This window comes from Pan paniscus, chromosome 7, assembly GCF_029289425.2.
Source record: "Pan paniscus chromosome 7, NHGRI_mPanPan1-v2.0_pri, whole genome shotgun sequence".
NCBI lineage: Eukaryota > Metazoa > Chordata > Mammalia > Primates > Hominidae > Pan > Pan paniscus.
In genome coordinates, this window is record NC_073256.2 from 152,987,874 (window position 1) to 153,004,965 (window position 17,092).

The 17,092-nt window shown below is 38.0% G+C and overlaps 1 protein-coding gene across 7 annotated transcripts in view; it reads left to right on the forward strand.

The window, feature by feature from the left end:
* The window catches only part of KHDRBS3 (KH RNA binding domain containing, signal transduction associated 3), a 199,504-nt gene that overhangs the window by 139,707 nt on the left and 42,705 nt on the right, over positions 1 to 17,092 (forward strand). For all 7 annotated transcript variants that reach the window (XM_055116978.2, XM_055116976.2, XM_008955444.4 and 4 more), the window contains exon 7: positions 10,299 to 10,381. In XM_055116978.2, the coding sequence (XP_054972953.1) occupies positions 10,299 to 10,381 (83 nt within the window). The remainder of the gene's footprint in view (positions 1 to 10,298; positions 10,382 to 17,092) is intronic.

Here is a 17,092-nt window from a genome sequence, read left to right on the forward strand (position 1 = left end):
GGGACTGGAGGTCCAGGCAGCTCTCTGAAGCCTGTCACGAAGGCATTAAACCAGTTCACGAGAGCCTGCATGTCTTAAGCACTTCGCAAGAGGCCCAACTTCTTAATTCCACCACAATGGACATTAAGTTTCAACATAAATGTTGGAAGTACACAAACATGCAAACCACAGCACCCCTCTACCTCATGGCCTTTATGCTTGCTGTTCATTCTATCTGAAATTCTCTCCCCCTAGTCCCCTAAAATCCGTGTGACCAGCTCCCTCACGGCTTTCACATTTGTATTCAAAGTCTTGTCTGTAAGGATTTCCCTGGCCATAGTGTCTAAAATCTCAAACCTCCCCAACACTCTCATTATCTTATATACCATATATTTTGCTTGGTTTTGTTTCTCTGCTTCCCCATGAGGACAAAGATACTTGTTTTGTTTTGTTTGTGTTGAATGCTATGTCCCCGGTGCTCAGCACAGTGCCTGACATCTAGTTGGCATTCAACAACATCTGCTTCCCAGGATAGATGGAAAGATGTCCATAAAAATCTGTAGCATGATGCAAGGTTAATATGGACCCAGTGAAATTTAGTTATTCCTCCTTTTTCCTATCTTTGTGGAATTTCTGGTCTAATTTCATTTTCTTTAATTTTTTTATTTACAGTTAGTTTTCCCTTCACTTGTTTGTAGGATTTCTGACTTAACTTCATTGTTATTTTGTTTTTCTTTCAGTGTATTTTTCAGCACCTTGACAAATTAAACAAATGAAATTCTACCTCAGTTGGATATGAACTAAGAGAAGAGATCCTATGAATGATTGACACAGACATATTTTAAAAGGCTGTATTCAGATGTGGATAGAATAGCAGCTAATCTTGGTCAGTCATTACCTAAAAACCAAAGTAGTTAATACAAGTGATTGCAGGATGGAAATGTAGACATCACATTTTAGAGAAAGTTTTAAGAATTCATCATATTCTAAAAAGTCAAATACCTTGGATAGCTTTGATTTTTCTCTGATCTGACAGCTTGAGAGTGTTAAAAGGAATAGGTCTTTAGCTAAAACAAAACTACCTTTATTAGGTATGAACTATGCCAAACAATTTTCATAAATATTTTTTGGCTAATCTTCCCACAACCACTGGTAACAACCAGGAGGTATATTATGATTACCATTTTGCAAATTTTAAAATTGGGATTCAGAGAGATTAGTGACTTCCCCAAAGCCACACAGCTAGTAAGTGGCAGAGCTGGAATTTGAACATAGTCATCAGACTCCAAAGACTGATGCAAGGAAGTTGTATTAGTGTAGAAGTCACATAATATTTTCCTCACAGCCCTAAAATAAACAACTGGGCATGTGATTTAATTCTTAAATGATGACTTATTTAAATGATATGAGAAAGATTCTTATTTAGAATCATTGTTAATATGGTAATTTTTATCTTTAGTTGGCTTTGTGATATGCTCATAGTCTAATGAGTCTCAGAGGTGACACTGCATCGACCCAGATACTATTACCCAGAACCCCAGTGAAAACTGAATTTCTGAAAAGACTGTTTTCAGTTAATATTTGTTTTTTAAACTCAATCAAATTATAAGACTAAGCTTTTAACGTTGCGTTTTATATGAAAACTTTTTACGTGTTGAAGTGACCAGTTATTATCGCAATTAAAGTTAGATGTCAGATAGCATAATTACAGTCTTTTAAAATGACTCAAAACTGAAACAGTATTTTAAAAATCACTCTTTTGTAAATTCATCTGTTCACTTAAAATGATTTTTCCTGAGTTTAAATGTGAGTTTACTTGTAACAGAAATAGAATTAAATAGGTCATACTGTTTCCTTTATCCTGGAAAATCTCTTTTTAAAGCAAGATTTCTCTGTTGTTTGGCCACGTGTCGGTTTGAGTTTTATAGGTCGGGAATGACAAATGAAGAATCTCCACCTGTGTAAGAACACATCTTCCCTTCCTGTAGCCTGGCATCCGCCAAGCAGACAGCTCACCCCTGCCAGCTCAGTGCCGTTTCGAAGCTAAAAAGTCAGACTTGATGAATAAGCAAGTCTTTTTAATGAGGCAAACATTATTTATGTTTATAATAACTAATTTCTCATCCATGTTTGTTCAGTTTTTAATAATGTTCTGATATCAAAAGTAGAATACAGAGTTCCACAGGCAGTTTTCTGCTGAGGGCAGGGAATCTAAGACTGATACTTAATGTTTGACAGAAAATGATATAGGTGAGTTCTTGTCATCAAATTTTACAGTATTGTAATACATACTGCATTTTATTATACAGTGTTTCCTCAAGTTGCATTCTTCTTAAAGAAGCACTTAACTACATTTCCTGCCACTTGTCATTAATTAGTTCTTTTCATCATTTATTCAACAAACGTGACCACATGCCTCCTATGTGCTAGACACTGGGAATACAAGAGAAAGGGCCTGCTTTTTACCCTTAAGGACCTTACAGACTAGTGAAAGGAGAGGAGGCAAAGAAATAATTACAGAAGCTATGAATATACAAGTTATTGGTTATCATGGACGCAGGAAGGAGAGAGGGATAATTCAGCCTGGAGTCTTCTTGTTGGCTCACCAAAAAGGTGATGTCAGAGGAAACAGCCTGTGCGGAGGAATTGCGGGTGAAACGACACAGCTGCTGCAGGGCCGTCACGCAGGTGCTGAAGCACACAGCACCAAGCAGCAGTGGCAGGCACCTCCCTCACAGCACCAGGCAGCAGTGGCAGGCACCTCCCTCACAGCACCAGGCAGCAGTGGCAGGCACCTCCCTCACAGCACCAGGCAGCAGTGGCAGGCACCTCCCTCACAGCACCAGGCAGCAGTGGCAGGCACCTCCCTCACAGCACCAGGCAGCAGTGGCAGGCACCTCCCTCACAGCACCAGGCAGCAGTGGCAGGCACCTCCCTCACAGCACCAGGCAGCAGTGGCAGGCACCTCCCTCACAGCACCAGGCAGCAGTGGCAGGCACCTCCCTCACAGCACCAGGCAGCAGTGGCAGGCACCTCCCTCACAGCACCAGGCAGCAGTGGCAGGCACCTCCCTCACAGCACCAGGCAGCAGTGGCAGGCACCTCCCTCACAGCACCAGGCAGCAGTGGCAGGCACCTCCCTCACAGCACCAGGCAGCAGCGGCAGGCACCTCCCTGGGTGAGTTGCTGAGGGCAGAACTGTGAGAGGCTTAGGAATTTGTTCTTTATCTTGTCTCTTTATTTATTGGTTAATCTTCCCCTATTGTTCTCAGGACAGAGGAGTGCAGAGTGGAGATTTTAAGCAGGGAGGGAAGGGGTACAAGTGAGGATTTGCATTCTAGGTGTATAATTTTTGGAGGAATGTTTAGATAAGGAAGCATTAGAAATCCAGGATCAATTAGGGTCTCTGACTAGTCCAGTTGAAGAATTCTGAATGATTCTGATGAATCTAATAATTCTGAATGAAATGATTCACATTAGGAATGTAGAGGAAGTGGGGATGGGTGTGAGATAGATTTAGGGAGATTAAAAATAGACTCATTGGCTAGTTAGATGACAATGGGATGGTAAAGCAGAAAGCACTGATTTTTCTCCAGATGTTAATGCCTTCCTAGGTGTGTGTGGACTGATGGATTCTCACCACAGTATTAGAGACCTCTTGTATCTCCTGCACTGCCTTGCTCACAAGTGCACGGTCTGATTTTTAAAGTGCAAGGAAAGGGATAAAACATCTTTGCAGTACATTTTGACAACATAGGGATGCGTTATATATGTATGTATTTGAGATAAGGTCCTCCTCTGTCATCCAGACTGGAATGCAGTGGCCTGGTCTTGGCCCTGCACAGCCTTGGTCTGCAGCCTCCGCCTCCCGGGTTCAAGCAGTCCTTCCAACACAGCCTCTCAAGTAGCTGGGAATACAGGTGCCCACCACCATGCCTGGCTAAGTTTTGTATTTTTTTAGTAGAGACCAGATTTCTCCGTGTTGCCTAGGCTGGGTCTCAAACTCCTGGGCTCAAAACAGTCCGCCCACCTCAGCCTTCCAAAGTGCTAGGATTAGTAAAGGAGCTTTATTTAGCTTCTTCCAAAGGAGATTCCTTAGGTTGCTTGTGACTTTATACTGCCAGGTTTCCTCACTTTTGATCATCTGATGAATGGCTAGAGGCTCTGGAGATATATGAACCAGCTGAGGAATATTCAGGAAAGAGGTGAGAGGACTAAACAGAGAAGGATTTGGCCTGCTTTGCCTCTAGAGGCATTCAGTCCAGCAATGTAATGAACATCTTTTAAGTCCTCATTATGTTCCAGGCACTGTTGCTACTCTGTGCCTGGTGTGATAGTGTGAAAGAATGAATAAGACACAATCCATATTCAGAAAGGTAGGTGAAGCAAAAAGCAAGGCATATTGTATGCAGCCCAGTAATGGAAGTACATATATTAGGTCCATTGTTGGCATAACAAAGGTGTCATGGACGGTTTTCATGGGACTCAGAAGTTATAACAGAATTGGAAGCTCTCATTTGAGCTTCACCTTGAAAAATTCACTAGACAGAGCAGGCCAGAGACTTGCAGGAAACAGCACATGAACTAGAAATAGTCATTGCATGGGAGGCACAGGACACATTGCAGAAAAATGAGTCTGACATGTAGACTGGGGCTTGTCACAATGGGGTCCTCTAGGAGCAAATATGGAAATGTGAAAAATTACACAAAAATTTCAAATATAAAGTAAACCTTTCAGCATATCTGAGCAGTGCCAGCACTGAAGTGTAGTGAGTTCCTCATCCCAGGTCTTGGCAAGCTTTTTAAGAGTAGATTCTTTTTTTTTTTTTTTTTTTTTTGAGACGGAGTCTCGCTCTGTCGCCCAGGCTGGAGTGCAGTGGCGCGATCTCGGCTCACTGCAAGCTCTGCCTCCCGGGTTCACGCCATTCTCCTGCCTCAGCCTCCCGAGTAGCTGGGACTACAGGCGCCCGCTACCACGCCCGGCTAATTTTTTGTATTTTTAGTAGAGACGGGGTTTCACCGTGTTAGCCAGGATGGTCTCGATCTCCTGACCTCGTGATCCGCCCGCCTCGGCCTCCCAAAGAAGAGTAGATTCTAAGCTTAGATATTTGCTTGATCTAAATCTTTGACATCCCCTTCTATACTTTGATTGCACTCAATTATCTGTTGAGTTATAGCAAATAATACATTCACTATTTTTTAAATTTCTATCTTAGCCTCAGAAACATCTACTGAAGAATTTTATAATATAAAACTATGTAAATGAGAAAAAATGAGCAACCAGTGATTCAGAACACTGGAAGATAAGAGCATCAGGGAAAAAAGGGAGGCCTGCTAAACCCTCAGATCACCCAGTCCTCAGATAAAAAAATCTTAAGGTTTGGAGGCTCTTACTCAACTCCACTACTCTCTCCTTTTCCTCGTTTTAATCATTTGCTGAGTCATTTGTTTATTGGTTAATCCCCCTTCACTGTTGTTCTCAGCCAGTGACCTCATCTCCTACCTTGTGATAAAAATAGTAGATGTTCAACAAGAATTCCGTGTGCTCCCTACCTGGAACCTTAGACACTGATTTGCAGTCACACTCAGCTTTTCCTCCTTTTCTCCTATTGCACCCTGCTTCATGCTTCCCTATATGTTTCAAGCGTTGTCCACTGAACAAATAATACTCGTCATAATGGAAGTACAAAATATTCACCACCATGGCCAAATCGAACTGTGAAATTGAAATCCTCCTGAATGAAATCTTGTGAAAATTGCAAATTTAATCTCTTAAAATCTTCAGTATAAAAATATCGAAGTCAATAACTCAAAGACCTAAACAATTTGAAAATTCAGATAAATTGCTAGTATTATAATATCTGACAGAATAATTGAGTAAGGAATGAGTGTCATAACTGTAGGGTTAAAACAGTATACTGCTTAATATTTTAGTTTTTTTTAATAATTCTAGTCATTTACAATCTTGATTCTTCAAATAAGCACAGAAATAGAATTATTTGAAGAAGCATATTCTTTTCAAGCTAACATTACTAAAGTAACCATGATCTTTGCATTTTGCCCAACTGTGTGCACGATACAGTGACCTAGTTGCAAGTCTCAACTTCATCTTCACCCTTTCTGTTTCGTGCCCACACACCAAGAGATATTTCATAAACACAACATGAATGATGTCATCCAAATTCAAATCCTTATTCCTTAACTTGGTCCTTCATGAGCTAGTGTATAATTTTCTGGGTCTCCTCTTCCATTTGCACCATACAGAGGAACCATAACAAGCTATTTGATTCCTTGAATGAGCTTAGTTCTTATCTTCCTGTACCTCCGTTGTTTTGCACCTGCTGTTCATTCTGCCTAATTTTAATTTTTAATGACTATTTTAATGGAAACTTCTACTTGCTGTGCTTTGAAGCTAACTTCTAGCATTGATACACCTGGGAAATTTTCTTCCACTTTTCTCTTTCCTAACTGGGCTGGTCTATCCCACCTCAGTGCTTACCCTTGACATGGCAATTGACTTGTAGAATTATAGTTGTCTCTTTAGTTGTCTGTCAGCTGTCTCCCACTACACCTGATGTCATCCTACTTACTAGACTCCTTTCCAACCATGGTGTCTAGCAGAGTGCCAGAAATGGCATAGGTGCTAAGTGATGAAGGTTTAATTTAATAGGAATTTTCCTTCCATTAGGAGCCTCCAGCTTCTTTTAATTCATAAGAATTATTTGTAATGTCTGCATTTTGCTACTTACCTGATAACCAAAATCATCTCAAAGTATTTGTTTGTTGTCTGATAGCTTTCTCTCCCTTGATTGACTATTGGAAGATCATACTCAAATTAGTAATCTACCTTCAGCTACTATGAAGAACACTGTGGCTTGCAAATTGTGTTATAGTCATATTCATGACTTCTGTTATTCCTCTGCCCCCATTTAATGACTATCATTTTATATTATACATTCTCATCAAAGTACAAAACATATAGCTCTTTGACAAATATTCAGTTGCTCTTTTCTAAAAAAATTTTTTTAAATATTAGTGATCATATATAAATTATGTCTTACTCCTACAAAGACAGCACCATCCCTTCATATTAATATTTATTTTACAAAGTTGAAAGCTTTATAGTAGCACACTATTTTGATTACTGTAGCTTTATAGTAAATTCTGACTTGGGAAGACTTATGGTCTATCCTGAAGAATGTTTCATGCGCAGTGGAGAAGAATGTGTATTCGGTTCTTTTTGAGTAGTGTGCTCTATAGATGTCAATTAGGTATAATTGATTTGTATTGTTGTTCAAATGTCTTTTTTTCTTTTTTGGCCTTCTTTCTAGATATTCTACTTATTACTGAAAGTGTGTTGATGAAGTACCCAACTATTATTGTTGAATTGTCTATTTCTCCCTTTAATTCTGGTAGTTTTGCTTCATGTATTTTGAAGCTCTTTTGTTACATATATTTTTTATATATGCATACATGTTTATAATTATTTTACCTTCTTGATGGATTGATCTTTTTATCATTTTTTAAAATGTCATTTTTCTCTAATAATTTTTGTCTGAAAGTCTCTTTTGTCTAATGTTAGTATTATAGCTACTCTAGTACTCTTTTAGTTACTATTTTCATGGAATATCTTCTTCCATACTTTTCCTTTCAACCTGTTTTTATGTTTGAACCTAAAGTGTGTCTCTTGTAGACAGCATGTGGTTGGATCATTTTTCCCATAATGCTGATTTCTTCCTTTTAATAGGTGTGTTTAATCCATTTACACTTAATGTAATTACTGATAATGTAGGATTTATGCCTGCCATCTTGCCATTTGTTTTCTACATATTTTAGGTCTTTTTTGTACCTTACTTCCTTCTTTTCTGTTAAATGTTTTTTTTTTTTTTTTCACTGCACTGCTTTATTTGTTGTTTCTTTTTCTACATTTTTATTTTTAAATTACTTATATTGCTTTCTCAGAATTAAACCAACACAAAAATGCTTTTTAATAGCTCCATTCTCTCCACTCATTTTTGTCTTATTACTATCATACAAATTACATCTTTGTACATTGCATACCCATCAACATAGATTTATAATTATTTCTTTGTGTATTTGTCCTTTAAATTGGATAGAAGGAAAAGAGTTACAAATAAAAAAAAAGTTTATACTATCTTTTATATTTACCTAAGGATTTACCAGTGTTCTTTGTTTTTTTTAATGTGGATTCAAATGACCTTTGTCTTAACTTCTCCTTCATTTTTGAAGGATAGTTTTGCTGGATGGAGAAATTTTAGTTGACAATCTTTTTTTTTTTCTTAAGAATTTGTTAATATGGCTTCCTGTTGTCTTCTGGCCTTTATAGTTTTTGTTAGAAATCAGCTGCTAATATTATAAAAATCTCTTGCATGTGATAAGTTGCTTCTCTCTTTCCACTTTCAAGATTCTGTCTTTGTCTTTCAGCAGTTTGACAATAACCATGTCTACATTTGGGTCTCTGAGTTTATCCTTTTTGGAGATTATTGAGCTTCTTGGATGTGTAGATTACAGTTTTTCATTAAATTTTGGAAGTTTTCAGCCATCGTCTCTCAAAATAATCTCTATTCCTTTCTATTTTTTCCTTTGGGTCTGTCAGTATTTATATGCTCATGTATTTTCATACATTTGATGCTGTCCCATAGGTCTCTGATACTCTGTTCATTCATATTTTTTTCTCTTCCTCAGACTGTATTTTCTCCACTCATCCATCTTCAAGTTGACTGACTTTTTTCTTCATCCTAGTTCTATCTGCTGATGAGCTTCTCAAATGAATATTTTACTTTATTATTATACTTCGCAACTTAAGAATTTATTTTGGTTCTTTTTTATGTTTTCTATATCTATATTAATATACTTTGTTTGATGAGACACTGTTCTTATACTTTTCTTTAGTTGGTTAGAAAGGGTATTGTTTGATTCCTTGACTACACAACTATCCCCTGTGTATACCAAAATCCACACATAATCAAGTTTCATAATCAGCCCTGCAGAACATACATATTTGAAAAGTTGGTTCTCCATATATATGAGTTTCACAGTCTATGAATACTGTATTTTTTAGTTGAAAAAAATCTGCAGTAAGTGAACCCACACAGTTCAAATATATGTTGTTCAAGTGTCAACTGTATTGAAAATAACCAAATTAAAGTCTTTGTCTAGTAAGTCCAATGTCTCATCTTCCTCAAGGACTGTTTCTATTGACTGCTTTTTTTCTTGTGTAGGGACATACTTTTGTGAGTTTTTTTGCGTGTCTCAGTTTTTTGTTGTTGTTGTTTAAAACTGAACATTTAATGTGTAAACTCTGGAAATCAATTTTTTCCATGGTTTCTTGTTTTTGTTATTTAGTGACTTTTCTAAACTAATCTTATAAAGTCTCTATTTCTTGTGCATTGCCATTGAAGTCTCCTCTGTGTTAGTTTACTAGTCAGCTAATGATTGGGCAGAGATTTTAGTAAATGCCTAGAAACTTTCTAATCTTTGCCAAGGGCCTCTGGGTACCTATTGGGACTCATGCTTAACCTCAAGGTCAGCCAGAAGAGAGAGCTCAGAGCCCTCTCAGGTCTTTTCTGGGCATGGATATGGCACTGTGCATGGTCCCGGCCTTCTAGATTGCCAGGAATCATTCAGAGCTTTACAAGACCTGTTTTGGACACCTCATTCCCCACTTTTCTTTTGAAGATTTTTGATTAGCCCATTGTTTGTTCAGTTTTTCTTCACTACCTCAGGCAGCAGAAATGTCAAACAATTGCCTTTAAGTATTTTCTTCAGATACCCTGAGGAAAAAGGCATTTTGCAAGGGGTGAAGTCTGAGTCAGGTCAAATGAAGACAGTTCTCTAGGAATGGGGTTTTGTCAGAACTCCAGCCTTGTTCTGCCCCCTCCAGCAGCATCCAGACTCCTGGTGATTGTGGCTGTTGGTTTTCAAGGTTCCTTCAGAGCTGGGGAGTGGGGCATGGGAATAAGACAAGTTAGAATAGCACAAAGCTCACTGTTCTTACCAGGATTCAGCCATTTAAAAAAAAGAAAAAAGACAATGTTTTCTAGAGCTCTGCAATCTTTTGGTTAATTTCCAGGGTTCTGAAAATGGTGATTCTGACCATTTTTACCAATTGCTCTTTGCTTTTGTAGAGAGAATGTTTGGAAGTTCTTCACCGTTTTCACTCCTATATTTTTCTTTACACTATAAGTAGACATATAATTAAATGCTAGCTGAATTAATGGAAATTCACTAAAAGCAGAATGCTTCTTTCTTTTTAGAAACTTCTCTGAATGTTTTTGTACTTCTCCTGTTATGTTTTAGGACTATGATGATGGATATGGCACTGCTTATGATGAACAGAGTTATGATTCCTATGATAACAGCTATAGCACCCCAGCCCAAAGGTAAGAGTCAGTCTTTATTACCAGACCCCACAACAGAAACCATTCCCTTCCACATTCATATATTCTGGGAAAAGTATGGCAGTCAGCTAGAGAGGGTAATTGGCTTGCCCTGTTTTTGTATTTGTTTAAATGGAGAAGCCCTGTCTGTTCTAGCAACCAGCATGTATTACCCTACCCAAGTTTACTATAATGTTAAAGAAATCAGGCTTGGGAAATAAAAACCGAAATTTTAGTCTAAAAATTCAACTTGAATGTTCAGTATATTTTGAGAAGGAACAATGGCCTCAAAGTCTGTGACTATTTAGTCTTAAGGCCCAAAATTACATTGGAAATGTGTAAGTATCCTACATTGTCAGTGCCTGGAGAAGAAAGTGTCAAAAGTTTTGTTTCCTATTCATAGGACATTTCAATTTCTAAGTAGCAGCTCTCCTGTTTTCTATCAACTTCAAACTCCTACCTGTGAATAATGACTTAGTTGTGATTTATTTTCCAAAGAAATATTTACCCACAAATAATTAAATGTTACCAGAGGCAAAACAGAGCTTCATACTTACCTCTTCTGATAATATTACCTTGATGTTCATTGATACATGAAATTAGTGTTTCTTATGTTGAGAATGTTTTCCTAAATATGTGGAAACCTTTTGTTTTATGTTTAAAATTCTAAGTGGAAGACAAAGGTAGATATACACATAAAACAAAATATTGGCTTTGTAGTGATTCTGAAGCATAAGAAAATATGGACTATGAGGTGATTTTGATGAAACACAAATTCACTTTTGAACTCGTCCAGTGCCAGTCAAGCTTTGAACACATAGGTTCTCTTTATTTGTTAACTCTGGTACTGAGGTAGATAGGGATATAAAAAAACTTTTTGTTTTTGCTCATACCAAATTGTATTCTTCTATAACTTGTAAGTATTGAGTAGCCTTCAAACTTTGACTCTCAACTGGTCTTTGTTGGTGGAAGCCTGTATATCGTGTTTGTGCCCTTTAGTGTGTTGAGGGTAGACCTAACACTTACGGAGCCCAGTGACTGGCATGTGGTGAATGCTTGATAAGATTTTGTATACACCGTCTCATTTAGGTATCCCAGCAACTTTATGAAGTATATGCCATTGTTTTCATTGTATACATGAAGAAAAGGAGCACAAAATTAAGTAATTTGCCAGAAATTGCACAGGAAGTGAAAAGATGAAATTCTAAGTCAGATATTCTAACTCAAAGATATGTACCCTTTATAAATAAGTCCTTCTCAGATTTTGTTTAAAAACATAAATATCCACAAATATTTCAGTATGTAGTCTAAATATCCTGGCAAAGCAAGTCTCCCATCCCCACAGCATTTGCTGAGTGCATACTATATTCCTGGCACTGTTTCCATAAGTTCTGTAAGGCCTTACAGTGTAGGTTGTCTGAACACATCAATCCTGACAACAGTACTATAAAGCTGATGGTATTGCTGTAGATGAGGAGATCACATAACCAAGAGATTCTGGCACTTGCTTGTGACCGAACAGCTGATAAAATGGTAACAGGTGTGTGACTGTCAAGTGCATATTCTTAACCCTGGTACATTTGTGTGAGAGGCTCACTGCACATTTCTGTTAGTTCTGTTCCCGTATCTGTTATGGGATGTATATACAGTTATGCGTCGTTTAACGACTGGGATATGATCTGAGAAATGTGTCCTTAGGCAATTTTGTCATTGTGTGAACATCATAGATTGTACTTACACACCTACATGATACAGCCTGCTACACATCTGGGCTGTATGGTCTACCTGAACAGCATGTTACTATACTGAATACTGCAGGCAGTGGACACACAATGGTATTTCTGTATCTAAACATGTATAAACATAGAAAAACTTCAGTAAAAATGTGGTATAAAAGATAAAAAGTGGTATACCCATACAGGTCACTTACCATGAATGCAGCTCGAAGGACTGGAAGTTGCTCTTGGGTGAGTCAGTGAGTGAGTGGTGAGTGAATGTGAAGGCCTAGGACATTACCGCGCACCACTGCAGGCTTTATAAACACTAAACGCTTAGGCTACACTCAATTTATTAAAAAGTCTTCTTCTTTCTTCAATAGTAAATTAACCTTAGCCCTCTGTAACTTCTTTACGTTATAAACTTGTAGTTTTTATTAATTTTTGACTCTTGTAATAATACTTAGCTTAAAACACAAATACATTGTACAGCTGTACAAATATATTTTTTCATATCCTTATTCTATATACTTTTATCTATTTTAATTTTTTTTTTTTTTACTTTGTAAATTTTTTTTTCCCCTCTGTCACCCAGGCTGGAATGCAGTGGCGTGATCTCAGCTCACTGCAACCTCCTCCTTCCAGGTTTAAGGAATTCTTGTGCCTCAACCTCCGGAGTAGCTGAGATTACAGGCATGTGCCACCATGCTTGGCTGATTTTTGTATTTATAGTAGAGATAGGGTTTCGCCATGTTGCTCAGGCTGGTCTTGAACCCCTGGGCTCAAGCAGTGTGCCCACCTTGGCCTCCAAAAGAGCTGGGATTACAGGTGTGAGCCACCACACCGGGCCTACCTTTTTGAAAATTAAAAACAAAGACATAAATACACACATTTGCATAGACCTACACAGGCTCAGGATCTTTGAGATGTCATAGGTGACAGGAATTTCTCAGCACCATTATGATATCGTAGCGCCACCGCTGTACCTGCAGTCTGTTGTTGACTGAGACGTCGTTATGCAGCACGTGACTCTATTCCGTGTGTTGGACTTTCAAATGCAAGCATGTTTTTTGGCTTGAACAGTATCACAATATAGTGATGTTTACGGTTCGATTCATTCTGTGGAGAAAAGAGAAGCGACTTAATATTTATTGAGTTTTTAATATGTTTCAGATACTATGCTAAATGCTTTTTGTATTTGATTTCAGTAGATCTTCACAGGCATCAACCCAGTCCTATACAATAAATAGAGTTTCCTCCAGTTAATAGATGTAGAAACCAAGATGTAACTTTTTTTATGAAGTATATTTACAATACAAGATTATAGTCCATGTGATCTTCTGGTTTTTGATATTTGATATAAAGAACCAAACTTAAAGCATTTGCCCTATTAAATGCTGTGATCTGTCAAGGAGAGTGATGTCAAAATGTGACTGCAGGTAAACTGATAGATCACTAAGGGGAGCTAGCATTTACTTAGAGCCTGCTCTAAATCAGGCATGGAATTTAATCTGTTACTTATGTGTCTTGTTTTAATACAAATGACAACAGCAAGAGTTAATATACATGATGAAACTGAGGCTCAGAGAAGTAGGTGACTAATCCCAAATGTGAACCCAGGCTTTTAAAGCTCATGGTCTTTCTACTTGAAGCTCTGATTATAGATTTATATGGCAGATGATAAGCATTTATTCTTTGGTTATTTATTCAATCAGTGTTTATTGAATGTCCATTTTGTGCTAGGCATTATGCTTGATGCTTGGAATACAAAGATTATTAAGATGGAGACTCTATCCTTGAAAAGCTTACTGGCTAGAATAAAACAAATGTAAATATTTTAAAACAATGTAATATTCTAATTATCGTGAGCGGTCTGAGGAGAAATTCATTGTTTTCATAAGAAGACTATGCTAAATTCTGGTTGGGAATACTGTGGGCATTTACCTGAGAACGTGAAGGATAAGTAGTAGTCACCAGGTGACAAACAGGGAAGAGCAGTTCACAGAGTAAGGCCAGCAAGTCACAGAGGCATGAAACAGGAAGTTTTGTGTGGCAACTACACATAATTGTGTAGGGCTGAAATATGTGGCACACAGGAGCTGTGGGGAGAGAGGGGCCAGGAGGAGTGGCAGCATGTTTCCTCCACAGGGAGCTGAGACAGTGCCATTGAAGAGTTACATGTAAAGGTATGATGTGTTTATACTTGAATTTAGAGAAATTAATTAGATGACAGTTGTGAAGGCTGGATTGGCAGATGGTGAGCCCAGAGGCAGAGACTAATTAAGATACTGTTATGTTATAAATTATAAGCCCTTTAAATATCTGGAAAGATTCACTAAAAGAAGCATCTTTTGTGACAGCCAGTCTACCTTCTTTGAAGTGATCTTTTCTGTGCTACAACTTGTCTTACCTGAAGGAGTACAGAGAACTGTATCAGAAGTGCTCACATGGACAAGTACAGAAGCCACTGCTAGATACTCTTGAGTGTTCATTTAATCCTCATAACATGTCAAATAAACATCTGTCCCTTTTAAAGAAGAAAACAGTGGCTCACACAATTAGATAACTTGCTTCAGATCGTACAGTTTACACAAAGGAGACAAACTTTGAACTGAGGTCTGACTGTAACTATATATTAATATCTTTTCCACTACAGCACTCTTAGCTTACACTGAATAACTGCTCTGCTATAAATTGAAAGGAAGCAGCTATATATAGTGTGGGGTGAAGAAATGGTTCTGTGCACCATATTAGTTTACTATATGGGGCTGCCATAATAAAACACTCCAGTCTTCTTAAGTCCTCTCTCCCGGGCTTGCAGATGGCTGCCTTCTCTCCATGTCCTCCCATGCTCTTTTATCTGTGCACTAACATTTCTGGTGTCTCTTTTTGTATCCAAATTTTCTTTTCTTTGAAGGACACCAGTCAGATTGGATTAGAACCCACTCTAAAGGCCTCATTTCAATTTAAATCAGCTCTTTAAAGGCATTGTCTCCAAATACAGTCACAGTCTGAGATCCTGGATTAGGGTTTCAATATATGAGTTTCAGAAGGCAAGGTACACAATTCAGCACATAAAATGCACATACTCTAACACCGGTTTAAGCACAACACTGCATGTTTCAGAATTAGGAACCTGGTATGAACTAGTTAGGATAGCAGATTTTCAGATCATCCCCATTATCGAATAGTAGACATTAACAAGGAAATCATCACGGCCATCATCTTAGATTTCCTTTGTGCTTGGCATTATTTCATCTACTTTACATAAATTATCTCCCCTCTCTGCATCCCCTTCGATATTGCTAAATTCAAGTTTAAAAATGTTATTCCCAAATTCAGAGAAGTGAAGTTCCTCATTCCCAAATTCAGAGAAGTAAAGCCCAAAGAAATCACCTCGGTGCCAAAACATTCTCTTTTATACTGTCTCCATTGCCTTTCAGCTCTCCTTTTGTCATGGTTTTGATTACAGTTGCTGGGACTCATTCCTGTTTATATTTCCCATATACAGTATTCAAAAATCTAATACTTTGTGATGCTTTAAAATCTCTTAGGAATTCTGCTTCAATATGCACTAGAAGTTTTGCCTTATCAAATTTGGACTACCTTAAGCAAATAGGGAATTTAATTTATATTAAATATACATATTACAGTCGTAGGCTTAGACTAGTGAAATTAAGAAATTTATTTTTCCACTTTTACATGAGATCCCTTCAGTGAATAGCATTTACTGCCACTGCTGTCAAGGAGCACCCAGTTTTCAGATGCACTGGTGGGCAGTGCCATATAGCACTTGATGTCTTATCTAACATGTCTTGATTTTGACAATTCAGGTTCCGTAAGATTTCATACGTAAATAGTTCTCTCAATTCAGAATTTGAAAGTACGTGCAATGCTACAGTTATAGTTCAGTATTAGTGAAGAATTCTTCACTTGGCCTCCTTTTAGAGTACAAAGCTGTTCTGCAAATGTTCTTTGACGTTTTATGCAGTAGGAGGGAGCACAGAGCAGAGGTAAAAGCTGCTCAGTCCCCCATGGCAGCCACTAGACATGGAGCTGTGGACCCTTGACCCGTGGCCAGTCCAGATTGAGATGTGCTGGAAGTGTAAAACTCACACCACATTCCAGAGACTTTGTATGACAAAAAGAATGTTAAAAAAAATTATTAAAATTAATTTCACCTATTTCTTTTTACTTTTTTTACATGTGGCTACTGGAAAGCTCTCTATTACAGCGTCTTCTCATAGACAGCACTGAGTTAAATGATTCTGGCTGTGTCTGTCTCTGGCACATACTCACTTAGGGGTAAGCAAGACAACAAGACAGTCCACAAGCCGCAGAAAGAGAACTGGAAAGCGGCCCCTCATATTCCTACTTTTTAAATTCCTATTTTAATGTTTGTATGTTATTTAAAATATAGCTTAGTAATATTATAGTATGCATAAGCACATTACAGTTACAAGTTCAAAAACATTTTTATTTATGCCGATGTATTATCAGAAACAGAGACCGGTGCCACAGTGGTTAAGTCTGACGGACCTATGGTCAGACGCCAACTTTAACATTTACTGGCTCTGTAATTTGAGGTGAGTTATTTAACCTCTCTAAGCCTCCTTTTATAAAATGTGTAACTGTTTCTACTTGTGAGAACAGTGTAAAAAGATTGTCGTTTAGAGGGCCGGCCTGAAGGCTGAAAGAGACAGGAAAGCACGTAGTCTTTGTAAACTGTGTAGAGGGAAGTCTGTTGTCCACTCTGTTGTCTCTGCTTGAGGACTGAATGAGATGGTTTGCATAGGGAGGTAGCACAGTGTGAGCCCGAGTTCCTGCCATCCTTCTGCAGCTCTAAATTCCTTCTGCTTGTTGTTTCACACAAGAGTGGCTACGAAGAGCAGGTTCTGGGAAACCTGCAAGGACTGTGCGAGCAAATGTTTTATAGTGAGAGAGGAAACCTTGCAAAGGGCTTCTTTCCTGTGGATGGTCAGTGTCAGTATTTCCTGTA